Below are 15,106 nucleotides of genomic sequence, written 5' to 3'. Positions count from 1 at the left end.
GGAGTCCGAGTTCGAGGTAGTTAGGAAATTATCAAATACCTACAAAGTTTTGTTGTCACACAAAACTCGAACCGAATTGCTAAAGTTGCAAATGAATGATTAAAGCCGAGCACAGAGCGAGCAAGCAGCAAGCTGTTTGCTTGCCTTTGAAGACAGCTCAGCTGGTTAATGAGCTCCATTGGGAGCTACAGTGGGGAGCAATGCAAATGCAAAGATATACTAGTAGGAGGAGCAAGGCGGGGGATTCCTTTGGCTTGTTGTATTGGCAGCAGCAGCTGCTATTGTTTCTTTGTCGCAGTTTGCATATTGCGCATACGTAACGTTGTCGCGGCTGCAGGAAACTTGCGGCACACATTATGCGTGCAACCAATTTCTTGTGTGTTTCGTGCTTCGTTTTTCTTTTGAGGCAACTTCTTTGTGTGCGCATCAAGCAAATGCATAAATACATATATAACATGTACATACATATACATTAACAATGTTTTCTCCCTCTCTCTGTTGCAGTCTCATCCAGCGAGATACACATCCGGCGCCCATTATCAACTGCCGCATGATTAACTCGGCGGGCAAGCACATACGTGACGCCTCGCCGGCGCCCGATCACCGTTCGGAGGCACGTCTGCGCATCGATCCCAAGGTGCTGGTGTTTGTGGAGACAACGTACTCGGGCCTGGGCCGTGACATTGCCGAGCTGCTGGTGTACAATCGGATCAAGTAAGTGCCATCAAAGAGGAACCATAGACAATTAGCTCCAGCAAATTTGCATAATTGCAAAAGGCAACGATGCAATTATTACGCCAAAAGTAACTGCAAACGGAAGTGCCAGCGTAACCGACACCAGAAATGAATTGTGAATGGCGTAGCTCGAGTGCCAAGTGGCAGGGGGCAGGCGACAGGAGACGGTAGGCAGGATGCCAGCGTGCTGTGCAGCCCAGCGCTGGCATCTATCTCAGCTGCCTGCAGCTCTAGTGGCTGGCACATCTTTCGTTCTTTTGGCTATTGTCAATGTTGACCCAATTTGGGCAGCTGGCCATAAAAAGGCAGGTTATGAAATTAATGCCCCAGCCCCCTCTCGACGGCTGCCTCTGGCCACGCCCTGCTGCCGGAGTAGTGGAGCAAGCAAAGCGTTCGAGTTTAATTGGCAACTTATGCTTTTGTGGTCGAGTGGGCTACGCCTGCAGCTTCCCAGTCAAGCGGAAGCCACTAGCGTCATGTCTGTCTCTCTGCTTCTCTCTCTCTCTCTCTCTCTCCCTTTCTCTTTTTCATTCTGTTGCACATTCCCAGCTCTGCACCTGTTCCCTGTCGCACCGCTTAGTCAGCACTTTGAATGCCACACACTCTTGCATTTCTTGGGGCTCCAGATCAGCTCGGCTCAGCTCAGTTGAGCTCAGCTCGACTCTCATTATATTTCTCTATTACTTAAACATTTTGCATTGTGCAATCTGTTTTTGGCAGCAGCTGGAGTAAGGCAAAGCTTTAACTATTTTGTAATCCCATTGTTCGGAGCATGTAAGCTTCGCTTTTTACTATTATTCCAATTACGGCCGGACTAGTGCCTCCATCCGGCTCCTGCTACTGCCTCGGCTGATGCTGTTGTTGTTGCTCGTGTTGCTCTTGCCTGACAGGCAGGAAAAGTAATTCCTTAGTCGAGGCATGCTTTGTGTATCCTGCTGGCCGCAATGACCGCAGGTTGCAACCTCCTGCGAAACCGCAATTATATAACCAGCTGGATAGCTGGATGACTGGATGGCCGCATGGAAATTGTGTGTGCTTGGAGTGGTGCTGCCATGACGTGGCCATAGCAACTTTTCAATAACATTTTATTTCATTTTAATTTTATTTTCTTCGTTTTCCTTGCGCTGCTTCATATTTTTTTTCCTCCATTTATTTTCACACTTTCCACTTGAACATGGGCAAATTAAGGGCATGTGTGCAAATTGCGGTTATATGGCACTAGAGAAGCTAAAAGCTGCCATGCTGACCTCAGTGTGAGGGCGGCAAAGTCAAGTCACAAGTCAAAAGGCGAAAAAATATTTCAATTTGCTGCTGGCTTTTGTTGATATGTTCTCTCTCCCGTTCTCTCTCACTCTCTGCCTCTCACTCACTCTAATTTGCCTTGGCTTGCTTTGTGTTATATAATTAAATTTTCGTCGTTATGGCAAACTAGCTTCAAGAATGCCTCTGCTGCTGTCAGGCAAAGTGCTTCAACTCTAATGAGATTTCAAGTACAAATAGCAAGAGTCAAGCCAAAGCTCATTCAGTCACTCGCAATGTCGCTGCCCTCGTCCCGTTCTCGACCCGCCCTCGCCACTCTCCTGCCTCCTTCTTCGCGCACTGTCTGTCTGTCAGTCAGCTATTGTCTACGCGCTGCAGCCGAATATGCAACAACAATTCTGGCTGCTTCAAAAGCTAATCAGTGTGCGCTTGTATGTGTTTCGTTTCTCTTTGAGTGTATGTATGCATGTGTGTGTGCGTGTGCGCTTATCAATGACTTCATTAGAGCTCTTGACTTCAGGCAGCTCAGCCCAGCATTCGCCTGGGCTTGCCTGGAAAACTTTGCCAAAGCAAGCAACAAATTTCATTAACATTACCATCTCATTACAGTTGATGAGTACTATATGTGTGGGCGTATATCTATCCAAATGGGTGTCTGTATGTGTGTGTGTGTGTGTGTGCTAGTTTCAAGTGCCAGCAGCTTCATATGCATGACGAAGCCCAGCAACAATACGGCCGTATAAATTTCTTGCCACGCGCATTCGTGTCCAGGCAACTGCATTGCCATATTTTATGCGCGCCTGCAACAGACTCTATACATGTGTGCGTGTGTGTGTGTGTGAGTGTGTTGCAGGTGCTGTGCTGCACTGCATCTACTTAATTATCAATTATTTATGTGCGCGCCAGCAAATTGCGCCCAAGTTGCCACTCAATTAGCCATGAAAAATTCACTCGCTGACTTTATAGTGTATGTGTGTGTATATGTGGCGCATGCTGTCACACACACACACTAACTAGCTCTCTCACATATTAAGAGCTGGCTGCCTCCTGTCCGGTTAATTGTTGCAACTTTTGGCCCATGCCACACACATTCACCTATGTCATACTCGACTGCCTGAAGCTGTCTCTCTTCCTCTCTCTGTCTCTCTCTCTATCTCTCTTTCGCGTCCCTTTGCCAACTGTTCCAATTAGCTGTAGCCAAAAACCTGACGTTGGCCCAATTGATTGATTGCCAAGTCTTGCCTGGCTGCCTGCCTGCTTGCCTGCTCCTCTCTCTCTCTTCTCTCTTATCACCTCTCTTCTCTTCTCTCTTTGCTGCTCCCCAATTTTGTGCTTGAGCAGCGCAGACAAATGGTATTGGCCCCACAGTCGAATGCCTGCCAGCCCCAAAAAGTATGCAAAACTTTTGGAAAGTTTTAACGCCCGTAAGGCCGGCCCATCCAATTGGGTTTACGCATCGGCCTTTAAGTGGCCCAACAGAATTAACACGCCAAGCTGCCTGGCTGCTTCTGGCCTCTAATGCGCCGTGAAATTCTAATGGAATTTCCAAGGTAATTACACCAGCTAAAAAAGAAGCGAATGGCCGCATAGAGAAAAAGGGGCGGCATCGTTGTGCGTTTATTAAATTGCCATTTGCCACGCCCACGTTGGCATGCCGCACGCTGGCTCAGCATTATTCCGGGTAATAGCTACTTAACCTTATTTTCAATTTTTGATTTGGCTTTGTGCACGCTGCTAATAAAATCAGTCACTGAGCCGGCGTAACAGCTGGAGCCAAGTCAGCCGACAGCAGCAGCAGCAGCAGCAGGAGCAGGAGCCGTAGCAGCGCCAAGTTAGCACACGGAAGTCATCAGCAGCCTTGTTATCATAGGGCTGCCATGCAAACCAAAAGAACCCACCCACACGCCCACCCTCATGCGCTCATATGTGTGCTCCCGTATAAAATAGCGTGCTTTGTGGCCCTCCAAAAGGACCTGCACACATCCCACACAGCCCCGGCCCAGACCCATGGTTGGCTTCGTTTGGCGCTGATTGCGCCACTGGGAGTCCCGAACTTTACAAAACGCGAAATGCCAAATGGCGCAGCAGCAGCAGCAGGAGTAGAGGCAGCAGCAGGAGCGGCGGGAGCAGCAGCAGCAGCCAACCAAGAACAACGACAAAAGCAACAAGAGCCGCCGCTACGCTGACGTCAATTTACAGACACATGGCAAACGCCATAAACAGCCACCACAATTGGAAGCTTGCCATGGTGGCAGCAACAACAACAGCAGCAACAACAAGCAAAGCGAAGCGAAGCTAACCACCTCTGCCCGTCCTTCAACTACTGCCCTCCCCCTTTCTCCCCTATCTGGCTGGCAGCTGCCACAGCTCCTTGGCTCGTCATAATCACACCCTTTTGCGCCAATGTTTACTTTAATAATGTCGCGGAAAATTTTTATTTTCAATTTTTCACAAGTCAATGGAGTTAACCTGCCACATTTTATGGCACAGTGGCGCAAATCGGCCAACCGAGTGCACACAAATCGCTGTTGGCCTGCTGCCTGGCAGTCTAGCAGCTCATGCATGCATGCATAAACATGCTCAATTTGCATAAACACAATTGTGACACTTTCTATGCACATATGTGAGTGTGTGCTCCACTGTGGCACAGCCTGGCAGCCTGGCAGCTTGGCAGCGACAATGTAGCAGCAGGTCGACCCTCTAGTAAATATGGCTATACAATATAGTACATGTCCACAAGAGTGTGTGAGTATGTGTGTGTGTGTGTGTGAGTGTGTGTGTGGTGTGTGTGCTAGGTATAAATAAAAAATATTTTGCTCTAGTGTTTGGTACGTGGCTGCTGTCGCAGCTATTCTCAGATTGCAGCCTCATCCTTGTTGCCTTCTCCTGTTCCTGCTGCTCCTTCGTTGGCTGTGACAAGTTGGCTTGGCTGACTTTTGTGCGTTGTTGCCCACGTCGCAGCCGCCGCCGCTTGTTGTTATTTTTCAACAAATTGGTTATTTTATTGAATTACTCAAGCAGCAGGACGCCTACCGCCTACCGCCCACCTAGCCTCAGTCCCTCCACCCGCCGGCCCATCGAAACTGTGCCTCTCAGCCCTTGCTGTCGCTCCATGTGATTATATTGGCCTAAGCATGTGGCGCTGAGGGAGACGCAAAGTCGCGAAGTCGCGAACCTCGGGATGCCACAATGTCAGGACGTTGCCTTTGCGTGTCCTGCCTGACTAGCTGACTTGCTTGGTGCTTTTTTTTTCTTTTCTTATACATTTTCTTTTCTTTGCTTGCTTTATTTTTTTCTGCCGTTCACTTAAGTAGTTTCGCCGCGTATAATAAATTTTCTAGTTTAAACTCATTTATTGCCCACGACTGGCTGAGCTGAGCTGAGTTGAGCTGTGGAGCTCTCTACTGCCTCCTGCCTGCACGCTTCGGCTGTGTCGCGAGAAGGCGTCGAGGCGTCGCCCCAGCCAACCATTGGCCCTATAATGGCCATTTGTTGTATAATTTTCACATTGTTTAGTGTCCTGGCCAAGAGTAACTGTAGCCCAGCCCGTGGGGATGGCTTTTATTTATGATATATAGATTGGCCGTAAAGTTGGCTAAGCAACTTCAGCTGGAAATGACTCCCAGCACGTAGCCATATAGCTGGCTTAATAATAAGTGGCAACTTCTTTGCCATGTTAATGGCCAAAAATGGCTTAATTCGGTCTACGAGCCATGCCTGCAAATTGAGCCAGAAAAGGTGCAAATGCCCTCCCCCCACCGCCCGGCTAATAAGCAACACTTAAAGCCATTGTTGATATTCGAAGTGCCCCGTATTTAGTTATTTATAGGCCAGCAGCGGGTAGCACAAATATGTTAATCTACTCATTTAGTACTCCTGCTGCTAGTGCTGCCACTTCTGCAGTTCGTAAACATTACCTAATTACTACAACTAATTACGATTGACGCCCATTTTAATGCACAGCTGAAATGCTCTAATTAGAATTTTGGCAGTACAAGCTTACAATAGATTAAACACGGCCTAATGAAAATGGGCAAATGGGAAAGAGCTGAGAGCATTAAATGCAATAATCGAATTTATTAACAAACAATTACTTGAGGCGGCGTTTAAATCTACTTTATTCTATATTAATTTAAGGCTTACTATTTGTTATATATTTTTATTTAATTTATGTTATTTATCATCACAGCTCAAAATATTTGTTGACTTTTTCTTAATGCCTGCAAATAAATTTATTATCATATCGCATAAATAATTGTTGAGCTTTTCTTAATGTCTGCAAATATTTAAAAGCCTATAAGTCCCCCTCTGACTCTGACAACAAACTCAGAGAGCAACCGATAGCGTCGGTTTTTCAATGAGTTCGTACACGATCAGCCGAAAACGTTTTCCTTTCTATATTACCCTTATCTTATGTATTGGTATGTAGGCGAGCGTTGTCATGGGAATAGTTTACATTGAATTCTTAAGCTCCCCTCTTTGCTCACTAAGTCTCATTGTGCAGTCGTCAATCGTATCGATACCTAAACGACGTTCGTGAAAAGAGCGTAGCACGAATAGATCAGCTCGAGGCTCTCAACAGAAATCAAAGACGAAAAGAGCGAAGGGCTCTTGCTCTGAGAGCAACTGACTGCGGGTAGAGCGCAAATAATGAGAAAATTGATAAATATGTGCCAGCTTTGTTTATTATTCATTATTTACCATAAATTATATATTACTCTTTAAATATTTATCGTTTTATTATTTATTATCTATTGTTTATTGTCTTACTTATTATTTGCAATTTATTATTTAATATTCATTATTCATTCGAAATTCTCATATTTATCATAGAATTGAGTAATTGAGCTGCCTGTCTGAATGTTTATTGAATAAAGTTACGCTAATCCAGGGCTTAACACTGACAGCCTGACGACAGTTAATATATAATAAACAATATATATGTATATCTGTTGTGCGAATTTAATATTTAATAGCTATAGCTATAGATATATAGAACAAAGGTTCATAAAATTTCATATTTGAGCAGTTTATTGACTAAATGAATCAATGCACAATGTTGTATAAAATGTGAAATGTATTGATTTCAATTGCTTTGCTGCTGTTTGCATACGCAATGAACAATAAAACAAGCAACGTTACAGACGAGCTTAACCGACTGCATGATATGCACTGCAATAGAATTTGTTGTTCTAAAACCATAAAGAATATAGTTAAGGCATATTTATAAATAATTCATATTTGATAAAAGCATAAATTTTATATTGAAACTGACAGCCTAACAGTCAGCTAGACAAAATCAATATACGGCTTTCGTTTCGCAACCGACTGTAGAAAGTAAGCACATTATAGTCTCGCTGTTGTTATATATCAAATATATTGATTTCCCTCACAGTGCCCCAGGCGTTAGGCCTACACTCTCGCTTGCACAAACACACACACACACACACACATAGCAATCATCGAGGTTAAACTGCTGCCTCAAAATGTGGTTAGTTATTTGCAGCACGTGTTGCCTGGCATCGTGGCACAGTGTGCTGCCAATTAGAAAAGTTGCCTTAAATATGCCCATTGCTGAGGCAAAAATTTCGCCACCTAATTGCGACATTTCTCGCAGCTAATCATGCTGAACTTGTTGGCCAATAGCAAAGTTTCAGCTGCTTCTTTCTATCCCTATGTTGCCACATTTGTTGGCAAGCAGCGTGCACCTGTTTATGCCGCAAAGATCAAGGATATCAGCGAGGGGCTCTGCTCGACGACATTGTGTCAGCCAAACTAAATATTGTGGATTTTTCGATTAGCGCGAAACGTTCTCTATCTCAAGCCCTGCAGCTTAATTTCCTGACGCAAATATCAACACGACGGCAAGCCAAAGAAGATGCCAAACAAGCTGAAGCCCGGCCCCAAAGCGCTCTAATGAAATTACAAGCTGAAAAGAGATGTAAAGAGTGAGGAAGGCGGGCCGGGAGATATGGGGATAGAAATAGGTGTAGGGCGAGACTAAAGAGTGGGAGGCGGTTGGCTGGCTGGCTGGCTTAGTTGTGGTTGTGTGCGGGACACTCGGCTGACTAGAAAGTGTAAGCCAAAGTGGCAGTGGAAAGTCAAGTAAAACTAAGCTCATTTAATGCGCTGCATAAGCGAGCGAGCGAACGAGCGACTCGACGCCGCAGCAGGGCAAGCGACATTCAAGCACCTACAACGGGAAATAACTGCAGCAACAACAACAACAACAACAACAGCAGCAGCAACTGCGACAAGCAACTACAGCGCACAACAAACAAGCAGCTCATGACGGCATTTGCAGTTTTACGTGCATCCTGAGGATAATTTAACGCCTCGTACAAATGCAAACAAATGAGCGTAAGCTGCAAACACACACACATATATAGAGACAGCACTCACACACATATGAGCTTAAAAAAAAACAACATTTATTTACTTGCAAGTAATACCCGTTAATGGGTTTTTAAAACAAATCCGCTGCGGGCCTGTAAATGAAACGCGTCGCTACCCAGGCGTCAGCCCTACCCAGCCCGAGCAGCGAGCACTCAGCTGCGTTTATCTCGTCTGGCAATTAAATTTCAAATATTAACACAAGCATGTATAAGTGCAAAGGCAACAAAACACTCGGCAAAAAAAAAACAGAGAGAGAGAAAAAACCGAAAGAAAATAGACTGAGAGTGAGAGAGAGAGAGAGTGAAAGTGAAAGTAAGTGGGCGATAGAATGGCATGTGCCATTACATAGTTAATTAAACAAACATTTTGCGCTGATAAAACGTTTTAATTAATGCGAGTCGTGCGAGGCAAACGAGAAGCCGTTTAAAGTGCCAACACCTTCAAAGTATGCTATGAAAATGTTTCAAATACACTTCGCTGCTGGGCCACGTTGACATTGCCATGGAGTTGGCAACATTTCAGCGCCAGTTGCAGTTAATTGAGTTTACTTTATCAAGCATTATGCCACACTTAAGCAAGCTTTGCGATTTGCAAGTCATTTATCTTTTTGGACCCTGCCTAGACAGCTGCCGCCTGTTCACCTAACAACAGGCCGTACAAATTCGCAACAGGCTTTTTCTTCCTCTTTTCAAAGCAATTAATCTTCAATGTTTGTCAAGTCTTTCTCCAATTGACTCTTGTTAATTTGCTCTTAAATTAAAAGTCTTCTATTTGAGTTTAGGCAATTCCATGGCTGATTTTTGTATGCTTAAGTTTCAGACTTTTTACAGAATTATTTTTACTGTCGGCTTTCATTTACTTTTGTGCAAGATCAGCTTTAAATTATAAATAAAATATAATATATTTTTTATATGAAATATAATAAAAATATTTTTTATATAAAATATTATAAAAATTAATATACATTAAAAATAATATATTTATTTTTTATATAAAATATAATAAAATAAAATAATTTTTTTAAATAAAATATAATTTATTTAAAAAAATTATAAATAAATTATATTTTATTTAAAAAAATTATTTTATTTTATTTTATTTTATATAAAAAAAAAAAAAAAAAAAAAAAAAAAATATATATATATATATATATATATATATATATATATTTATAAAATATAATAAGCATATTCAACTTAATTAATGATAGATTTTAAGAAACAAAAGCAAACAAAAAAAAAGCTTTAGAGTAAATTTGTTTCAATATTCATTAATAATTTTTTAAAATTGAATCTTTCATAACATTAACGTTTTTCGTTTAAGCTATGCACCATAATTTCATGTCAAATTTGAAACGATAAACGTAAAATTGATTAAGCATTCAAATGCTTTGCCATTTTCAATTTTGAAACTAAGCCGCAATGCCCCCAGTGCAGCTCTTTACACTCGACTATAATAATTAATTTTTTACGCATGCCATTGCACAGTGACAAGAGCTTGAGCTTAAATGAAAAATAGACTGACAATTTTGATTGCAATATAAATCGGGTCAGCTCTAGTGTATTTCCCATTGGGTCTGTCTGAACCTTGACTCGCTTCAGTTAACATTTCATTATTTCTCTGTGGGGCCCGGCTTCGACTGCTCAGCGTGCGATTTTTCAATATCCCGTTGGACAAACGCCCATTTGGAATGGTGTCCGGCGGGCTCTGTGTGTGTGTGTGGGCAAAAGGACGGCAGGGGGACGCAGTTCGAGGTCTACCCTTCTACCCATGTGACACATATGGTCTCGTGTTGACGCGACATAAAATATGCAATGCATGCAGTATGTCAGCGCGGCTCGCATTTTTCATTCAGCCATAACCCGCAAACCCCTGTGCAGGGTCCTTTTTTTGGGGTGTTTGTGTGTGACTGTGTGTGTGTGGGCCAAAAGTCATGCCCTTTCTTATATATACTCTATTTTTTTTTTGCTGTATTTTTCGCCTGGTCTACCCCATTTTACTTTTTTCCCGTGTTGTCAAACCCATTGCATGAAAAAACTATCAATAATGCGCCACGCCCACAGCGCCCGCAATGGAATATACATATAGATGAGCATAAAATGTTTTGCCTTATGACTTTTTATGCAGCTCGTGCCACCTGCAAATATTTTAATATGCTTCGCCGAATGCTCGCTGGGCAACGAAAAAAACGAATACGTTTTTTTTTTTATTCCAAAGGGGTTTTTACCAAAAAAAAAAGGAGAAAAAGCAGGAAAGTTTACCATGTGGGTGCCTCCTCCTGCTGGCTGGCAACCAACCGACATTTGATGTTTTTCCGTTTCACTGGGATTTTACGTGGCTTCGCTCACATTTCGCACAAAGTAGCCAAGTTTTGTAAGCTGTTCAGTTTTTGGCGGTTTTCGGCTGGTGTTATTATTGTTTAGCTTTAAAGCCCCAACTAAATGGCCCCGAAACGAAGCCTGTGGCATATGTGCAAATGTGCTTTATAGCTGCTGCAGCAGCAGCACATCATAGCCATATGCGCTCAGGTAACCAGATATCATGGCCGTACCGCGGCGTACTACGCATAGAGCTATTCAATCAATTGGAATTTCCATTTCACTGAAAATATTTGAATATTTACGCACAATACGAGCGGGGTTGCCTGGGGCTCGCATCGAGGGTTTGAATTGAGATTTGGGATTGGTTTTAAATTGTGGCTTTCAGTTTGAGGGGATGTTTGTGGATCAGCGGCATGAACCAGACCTGGTGGTTTTAGCCCGTTTGCAAGTGACAGAGAAACAGACAGAAGAGAGTGAGAGACAGACAGACAGAGACGAGGGACGGGCGTACACTTTCAACTGCAGGTGGATAAATAATAATATTGAAAATTCATTTTATTTATATGTTTTTGCAAAGCATTTGCCCAAAATGTGCAATGCAATTATTGTTGAGGTTTTTTCCATTCGATGCAAATATGCAAATGAATTAAAGCAAGTGGGCATAGTGGAAACGCGATAGTGATGGACGTGCAGTTAGCCTGGCTTAAACGTGGCTGATGACAGCAAAACAGATGCTAGCGCGTTAAGCAGAGGGCTTAAATATTGAGCTATATGAGCATATCAATATGCGTTCGTCTAGCTGAACTGAAAATGTTTATTAATATGAAAATATTTGATATTATAAATAAAATATAAACTGTAAAAGTAAAGTTATATAAAAATATAAAATGTGAAATTAAAAACATAAAATGTAAAAATAAAAATATATCATATATAAAGTATACAATATAAAGTATACAATATAAAATATAAAATATAAAATATGAAATATAAAATATTAAATATAAAATATAAAATATAAAATATAAAATATAAAATATAAAATATCAAATATTAAAATAATTAAAATATTAAATAAAATGAGAAAGATAAAATATAAAATATAAAATATAAAACATAAAACATAAAATATAAAATATAATATATAAAATATAAAATAAGAAATATAAAATATAAAATATAAAACAAAATATAAAATATAAAATATAGAATATAAAGCATAAAGTATAACATATAAAACAAAACTAAAATGTAACAAAAAATAATATATAAAACATAAGGCATATCATATTATATTATATTTTATTAGTTTAAATTAGATCGTATCATCACAACTTCTCTATGCCCTCATTTATCTCAACTTCAATATACCCACACCACGACGACAACAGGGTATGCGCATGTTTTGTGTGCGAGTAAAATATTTATGAATATTAATAAGGGAATCCCAGCATGCTATGCAAATATGACTAAAGTGTTTAATCAAATATTAAGTTTAAAATATTTATTAAAATTTACAGCATAGCCGGCTCGAATCAATTTCATTTTCATGTATTTCTGTGCATGTTTTTCATAGTTTATGGAGTGTAAAGCATTTGATTGCCGGAGTGTCGTAGCAAATAGCTTCTGACAGCTGTTGTCAAATGCAAGCCAAGTAAACTATAGCCCTTTCTCACTTACTTCCGCTCTCTGTCTCTGTCTCTCGGGTGCCCCATCGTGTCTCTATGTGCATGTCAAGCTTGACATGAAGTTTAACACCCTCCTTGGGCGCCTCTGCTTCTGACAGTTTCTGCAAGGATTCTATTGCAAATGCGAGCAGTTTCGGTTTCCATTTCTTTCTCCGATTTCATGTTAGCCTGGGGTGTTATAATACGTGCAGCGAGCATCTCAAATATTTAACTGTCTCTTGCGTTATCTCACAGTCTCCTTGTCTTTATTCTCCTCTTGCAGATATAAAATCGAGGTGGCCGGCAAGAGTCTGCCGGTGCTGACGAATCTGGACAAGGGCCGCTATGGCGTGATTGTCTTTGAGAATCTGGACAAGTATCTCAACATGGACAAGTGGAATCGCGAGCTGCTGGACAAGTATTGCCGCGAGTACTCTGTGGGCATTGTGGGCTTCGTCAGTCCCAGCGAGGAGACGCTGGTCGGTGCCCAGCTGCGCGACTTTCCGCTCTTTGTGCACACGAACCTGCGGCTGCGAGACGCCAGCCTGAACCCCAGCTCCTCGGTGCTGCGCCTCACGCGGGCTGGGGAAACGGCATGGGGTGCCCTGCCGGGCGACGATTGGGCGGTGTTCCAGCACAACCACAGCACCTACGAGCCGGTGGAGTGGGCGCAGCGCAACACCCAGGAGTATCCAGCGGACAGCGTGGGCCAGGTGCAGCTGCCGCTGACCACGGTGCTGCAGGATCGCGGCCAATTGGATGGCATACAGCGCGTGCTCTTTGGCAGCAGTTTGCGGTTCTGGCTGCATCGGTTGGTGTTCCTGGACGCACTCAGCTACCTCAGTCATGGCCAGCTGAGTCTCAGCTTGGAGCGCATGATCCTGGTGGACATCGATGACATCTTTGTGGGCGAGAAGGGCACGCGGCTGCGGCCGGACGATGTGCGCGCTCTGATTGCCACGCAGAAGATCATTGGCGGCATGGTGCCCGGGTTCCGTTTCAATTTGGGCTTCTCCGGCAAGTACTACCATCACGGCACCCGGGAGGAGAATCTGGGCGACGACTTCCTGCTGCAGAATGTGCAGGAGTTCAACTGGTTCTCGCACATGTGGAAGCACCAGCAGCCGCACCTCTACGACAACCTCACCCTGCTGATGGCCGAGATGCAGCTGAACTTTGCGTTCGCCAAGGAGCACAATATTCCCACGAACTCGGGCTACTCCATATCGCCGCACCATTCGGGCGTCTATCCGGCGCACGAGCTGCTCTACATGGCCTGGAAGCAGGTGTGGAACGTGAAGGTCACCTCCACCGAGGAGTATCCGCATTTGCGGCCAGCTCGCCTACGCCGTGGCTTCATCCACCGGAATATAATGGTGCTGCCGCGGCAGACGTGCGGCCTGTTCACCCACACCATGTACATAGATAGGTATCCGGGCGGACGGGATAAGCTGGACGAGTCCATACAGGGCGGCGAGCTGTTCCAGACCATCGTCTACAATCCCATCAACATATTCATGACGCACATGTCCAACTATGGCTCCGATCGCCTGGCGCTCTACACATTCCAATCGGTCATCAAGTTCCTGCAGTGCTGGACCAATCTGAAGCTGGCCTCGGCACCGCCCATTCAGCTGGCCGAGATGTACTTCCGGCTGCATCCCGAGGAGGTCGATCCCGTGTGGGGCAATCCCTGCGACGATGCGCGCCACAAGAAGATCTGGTCGAAGACCAAGAGCTGCGACTCACTGCCCAAATTCCTGGTCATTGGGCCACAGAAGACGGGCACCACCGCCCTCTACACATTCCTCTCGATGCACGGCAGCGTGGCCAGCAACATACCCAGTCCGGACACCTTCGAGGAGGTGCAGTTCTTCAATGGCAACAACTACTACCGCGGCCTCGACTGGTACATGGACTTCTTTCCCTCGGAAACGCTGCCCAACACCAGCTCCCCCATGCCCACGGCCGTGGGCACGCCGCGCTACATGTTCGAGAAGAGCGCCACCTACTTCGACGGCGAGGCGGTGCCTAAGCGTGCGCACGCTCTCCTGCCCCATGCCAAGATCGTCACCATTCTCATATCGCCAGCGAAGCGCGCCTACTCCTGGTATCAGCATCAGCGCGCTCACGGCGACGTCATAGCGAACAACTACAGTTTCTATCAGGTGAGTGCTTGAGAGTATAAAAGAGAGAGAGAGAGAGGGGGAGGGAGACTGTGTATTAAATGAGAATTATATGAACTCTCTTCCCACGATATTTATATGTCTCTCTCAGTCTTCCCCTCTCTCTCTCTTTCTCACTCACTCTCTATCTTTGTCTGTCTCTCTGACTGTGTCTGCCTCTCTCTCTCCGTTTGTCTCTCTCTCGCTCTGTCTACCTGTCACTCTCACACTGTCAGTCTGTCTGTTTCTCCTCTCTCTCTCTCTTTCTATCAGTTTCAATACAACTTCAGCTATATATGTACATATATGTACACAGATATAATTCCAGCTAATTTAGCATAAACAAAAACTGAAACAAACTTGAAAATGTTCTTTACATATATAAACAAAGTCTGAACGACATTGAAGTCCTAAGTTCTTCAGCAACAATTACCCGAATAATAAGTTCTTGTATATTCCCAATTAAGCGTTTTTCCCAAACTCTGTGCAAGAGTTTCATTTTCATAGCAATTCAAGTGTTAGTCTCCGAGAGTATTCAAATAAAGTTGGGGCAAGAATTTGT

The 15,106-nt window shown here is 43.7% G+C and overlaps 1 protein-coding gene across 1 annotated transcript in view; it reads left to right on the top strand.

Annotated features, from left to right (window-relative positions):
- Window positions 1-15,106, top strand: part of sfl (N-deacetylase and N-sulfotransferase sfl) — a 55,221-nt gene that overhangs the window by 36,781 nt on the left and 3,334 nt on the right. The window contains exons 3-4 of the mRNA XM_030383919.2: window positions 505-714; window positions 12,663-14,547. Coding sequence (XP_030239779.1) covers window positions 505-714; window positions 12,663-14,547 — 2,095 coding nt within the window. The remainder of the gene's footprint in view (window positions 1-504; window positions 715-12,662; window positions 14,548-15,106) is intronic.

This window comes from Drosophila navojoa, chromosome 4, assembly GCF_054131105.1.
Source record: "Drosophila navojoa isolate 15081-1374.11 chromosome 4, UAZ_NAV_1.0, whole genome shotgun sequence".
Taxonomy (NCBI): Eukaryota; Metazoa; Arthropoda; class Insecta; order Diptera; family Drosophilidae; genus Drosophila; species Drosophila navojoa.
The sequence above is the reverse complement of the archived record's forward strand: the minus strand, read 5'-3'. Positions and strand labels throughout refer to the sequence as shown.